This window comes from Mesitornis unicolor, unplaced genomic scaffold, assembly GCF_000695765.1.
Source record: "Mesitornis unicolor isolate BGI_N332 unplaced genomic scaffold, ASM69576v1 scaffold23851, whole genome shotgun sequence".
NCBI lineage: Eukaryota > Metazoa > Chordata > Aves > Mesitornithiformes > Mesitornithidae > Mesitornis > Mesitornis unicolor.
Window position 1 is genome coordinate 5,390 of NW_010166094.1, and position 4,404 is coordinate 9,793.

Below are 4,404 nucleotides of genomic sequence, written 5' to 3' on the forward strand. Positions count from 1 at the left end.
AATAAGTCTGTTTCCCCAGGGGGCTGTAGCAAGTAAATCATGCCAACAGATTGTTCTCTGCAAACTGGCTTATTTTTGTAATTAGCAAGACGTTAAAGCTGTAACTGCATAGAAAGCGATCTGGGTAAGGAGTTAACATAAAAGAATTAGTAAGCAAATTGTAATACTTATTGTTTGATAACATTTGTGTTGATTGAATTGGTTTCTGGACAGTTTGCTGTCTGTGATAGCATTGTGAAATGGGAGAGAAATTCAGCAGGTGTGCACAGTGAGGGTAGTAAGGTTTGGGGTTTTTTGGGAGGAGCACTTTTTGGGAATCACACCTGCATGGCCAGGTGGGCCTGATGGAGAAGCCTTCCTGGGGGTTAGTGCCATCCTGCTCGTCACCAGAAACTGCCTGTATTTCCCTCGCTTTATCTTGCTTTTCTCCCTTGTTTTCCAGTTATATGAGAATTCCGGTGTCACCATGAGCGGGGTATTGAAAAGGAAGTACGAAGAGCTGGGAGATGACAGCACCTACTGCTCCTCCTCCTCCTGCTCCCCCCTCTCCTCCTCCGCATCCTCGGGCTGGGAGTCGGATGAGGAGAGCTCCCATGGGGAGCCCAAGCTCAGCTCTGCCTTAACGCCCAGCTTCACCCGTGAGTATCCCTGGCAGCCCCTTTCCCCGCGTCAGACATTCCCACAGACGGGTTTTTTGGTGGCGTGGTGGTGGGTCTTCACCTCTGTCCATGCAGAGACCCCCTTGGAGCACACCTCTGGGGTGGAAGTGGCCAGAACACCAGCTCCCTGTCATTACACAGATCTATCTTGGTTTTATCATCAGCCAGCATATTCAGAGTAGTCTTCCTCAGCCCCTCCTCCCAGCATTTATAACTTTTATACTGAAGTCCAAATTTCCAGGAATATAAACCCAAAAGAGCTGCTGGTGCCTCCAAGCTGGTGCTGTAGGACCATCCCTCAGTGCCCTGTCAAGCTATTCCATAGGCAGCGACTAAACAAGAGAGCAAAGGCCCATAACACTGCTTTTTAAAAATGATTAACCAGTACTGTAATTACCATTTCAGAACCCATTTCCTACACAAGTTGGGTGCTTTGCCAAAGAACATGACACGTTTGACATTGCCTCTGCTGTTAGTACAGATAAATACTATTTTGTTTTCCTAGCAGTATCAATCTGGAGAGCTTTTAGGAAAACACACAGAAGACAAGGTTGTAAAATCCCTTATCTGCCATGCGAAGGAAAAAATAAAATAATACAATAGGGGACCATCTTCACAGAGGAGAAATAATCCAACCTAGTAAATTATACTGAACACCCACTGTATATAGCAGTTAAGGTCCACTTATTAGCAGACATACACAAACATGCAGTGGTCTGAAAAGGCTTTAGAAGTCTTGTAATAATAAAGAGTCTCATTCTTGCTTGTCTTCCCAGGTTTTGTGACAAAACAATGAACTTTTTGTATTCTCTGGCTCAATTGGAAAAGGGTCAGGAATGGGAAAACAATTTCGGAGGGGGGGTGTGTGGGGAGGGAGAAGCAAATGCCAAAGTGCAGCAGCTCAGCCGATAGAAGATTGCGGTGGTTAACTTGCCTTTTGATAAAGAGCTAATGTTTTAGAAGATTGAGTCAAGGTTATTATGAAAATGCAACGCGCAGTGCAAAGATATCATCAAAGCGACTGCAGGGCCCAGTGTGAAACCCTCAGCTCTTCAGCAGAAGCTGCTGACGCAGCTGGGTGAACACTGCTTTTTTTTTTTATCTGAAACTGAAATGCTGTATTTCGACAAGCAAGACTTGTGAAACATGGGGGCAGCTATCTGTCTGCTCTTGCACTTTCCCAGCCTTTGGGGCCAGCCAAACCAGCTGAGTCCCTTGGGTTTTGGGCAGTCCTTTTGGTTGGCTCCTCACCGTAGGGCTGCCTGCGCCTCTGCCATCCAAAGAGCAGGGCTCGGATCCTAGCTTCATTGGAGTCACCCATCCTTTCTGAGTTGGTTTTTCCCATTTTCTTTATGATATCCGTGCCCCAGCAGGGAATTAGACCAAATCCCCCCCACACTGGAATTTGTTCGTAGCTCTCATGCAGCAGAAGCAGCAGCTCCATAACCCAGCGCCACTGTGTTTTGCTTTGCTTTTCGTGGCCAGCATCATTCGTAGAAACTCGTTGACTCTGAAGCTGTCCTGGCTGATTGATCCACCTCCATCTGCTACGTTTGCATGTGCAAATGTGCAGAATGAGGTATCTCTGGAGAGGCTCCACTTTAAATGGTGTGTAGCGTGTTTCAGCAGTTTAAGATAAACCAGAGTCTTGTATTGCCATGTTTACCCCCGGCTCACCTGCATAAAGATTAACATCTCTGCAGCTGCTCTCAAATGAGTCTCTTGAGAATCAACTACAGATTCATAGTTCCTCCCAGTGGATGGTGAAAGGAAGTGCCAGAAAAACAGCCGCTTTGGCTATTTTATGCCCTGCTACAAAAGCTGGAGCATTGGTGCTCTGGCATCCTGGGAGCAGACCATGAGCTCCTGAACATGGGGCAGGGATGCTCGGGTTTAGAGCAGGACAGACGTGTAGGATGGTTTGTTGCTTGTTTGCTATGCTCTGCTGCACATAAAGAATAGGCAAATGTGCGTTTCCTGGAGGAAGTCATGCGGGAAGGAGAAGCAGCAGCCGTTTCTTTGGATGAATCTGATCAGCAGCTGATGCATCAGAACTTGCCTTAGTTTGCTCTCCATCCTCATCCCACCTTTGAAGTGTTAGATCCTAAACCACCAGAAGCCGTCAAGCAATGTTGTAACCTTGTCCCACCACTATTGAGAGAGTAATTGCAGATCCTGCCTGTTTGTAATATTTACAGCCTATTTGTAATATTTCTATCCCGTCTGCAGGATGGCAGTGCTGACTTTGTGCTTTTTCTCTTCCCCCATTTTTAGCCACGTCCATCCTGAAGAAGTCCAAACGCCTAAAGAAGAACAATGTGGAGTTTGACCGGGTCACTGTGTTTTACTTCCCACGCTGCCAGGGGTTCACCAGCGTGCCTAGTCGTGGGGGCTGTACCCTGGGGATGGTGAGCAAGCACAGCTCCTCCCGGCAGTTCACGCTGGCGGAGTTCTCAAAGGAGCAGGAAAACGTTCGCCGGGAGAAACTCGGAGAGAAATTGAAAGAGGAAAAGTTGGAAGCATTGAAATGGAAGGTGAGTAGGAGCCTGGGTCTGTGGCTGGTGGATGTCCGTAGTTAATGGCCAGTTTTTATTAGGAGCCTCTGAGCTCTGAGGGCATTGGTCCTGAAGCCTGTTTGGGTCTCCAAAAAACACAGGTTCTGGTGTGGAATTTTCAGCTCAATTCTCCACCTTTGCGAACTGATGTGAAAGACACCAAACTCCACATGTCAGGTGTCAGTCAGGTCTTTGGGGGCTCTGACACAGATGTTGGTCCTGGGGTCAGCTGTCACGGATGGCAGATCTTTCCTGTTTCTCCTGACATGGGGATGCTGATGGCTCTATCGACTCCCACAGATCCCTAATTCTTTGCCCATTTTTTCCCCACAGCTAACCATGAACGGCACGAAGGAGTCTGAGGAGGCCAACCAGCTCACCATTGACGACATCTCCGATGATGACATCGACGTCAGCAACATGGACCTGGAAGACGGCTTCTTCCTCCAGCCCTACCCCGCCAAGAAGAGACGGGCACTGCTGAAAGCTGTGGGGGTGAAGAAGATCGACAAGGAGGAGAAGCGGGAGCTGCACAACATCCGCCTGTCCCGGGAGGACTGCGGCTGTGACTGCCGGGAGGTCTGCGACCCGGAGACCTGCAGCTGCAGCTTGGCAGGCATTAAATGTCAGGTACTGCGCACACCTCCGGGCACAGGGGAAAAGCCACGGCTCCAGCTGATGTGGGAGTGAAAGCAGCGGGGTTTTGAGCAAGGAGGACAGAGCAGCTTGTAAAATACATCTGTTCCGACCTGTGCTCGGAGCAAAGCAGGCGAGAAAAGCTCCTGGAGATGCTCCCTAGGCTGTGAGGCAAATGCTGTTAGAAAGTGTCGGCTTCCCAAATCGCACGTGCAGCCATCCTCACGCTGCCGCGTCAGCCGTGGGGTTGTGCTTGAGGCTGCAGCATCAATGCGCTCGCCACGTCCGTCCCCATGAGACCCGTGTCTGCGCCGTCTCCTGTTGGAGATGGGCCATGTGGGGATGTCTTGGCAAACAAAAGCTTCTTGCTTCTCGTGCGAGGCTGTGATTTCTCCTCTTTGTTTTATTTATTTATTTTATTTTCCCTTGATGTGTATCGCAAATCCCAGCACGCTCTGGCAAACGTGGGAGTGTCGGCTGAGCGTCAGCCCATGGCTGGCTGCACAGACCACCTACAAAGTGGGGTGATCGCTGTATATTCAATTAGCTTATCA

The 4,404-nt window shown here is 49.1% G+C and overlaps 1 protein-coding gene across 1 annotated transcript; it reads left to right on the forward strand.

Annotated features, from left to right (window-relative positions):
• Positions 1-466: 466 nt before the first annotated feature.
• LOC104548751 (cysteine/serine-rich nuclear protein 3-like) lies at positions 467-3,844 on the forward strand (the record flags this gene model as incomplete). The annotated part of the gene is made up of 3 exons (XM_010194857.1): positions 467-638; positions 2,934-3,193; positions 3,548-3,844. Coding segments are annotated over exons 1-3 (729 nt in total), but the record flags the coding sequence as incomplete, so codon positions are not given.
• Positions 3,845-4,404: the final 560 nt, after the last annotated feature.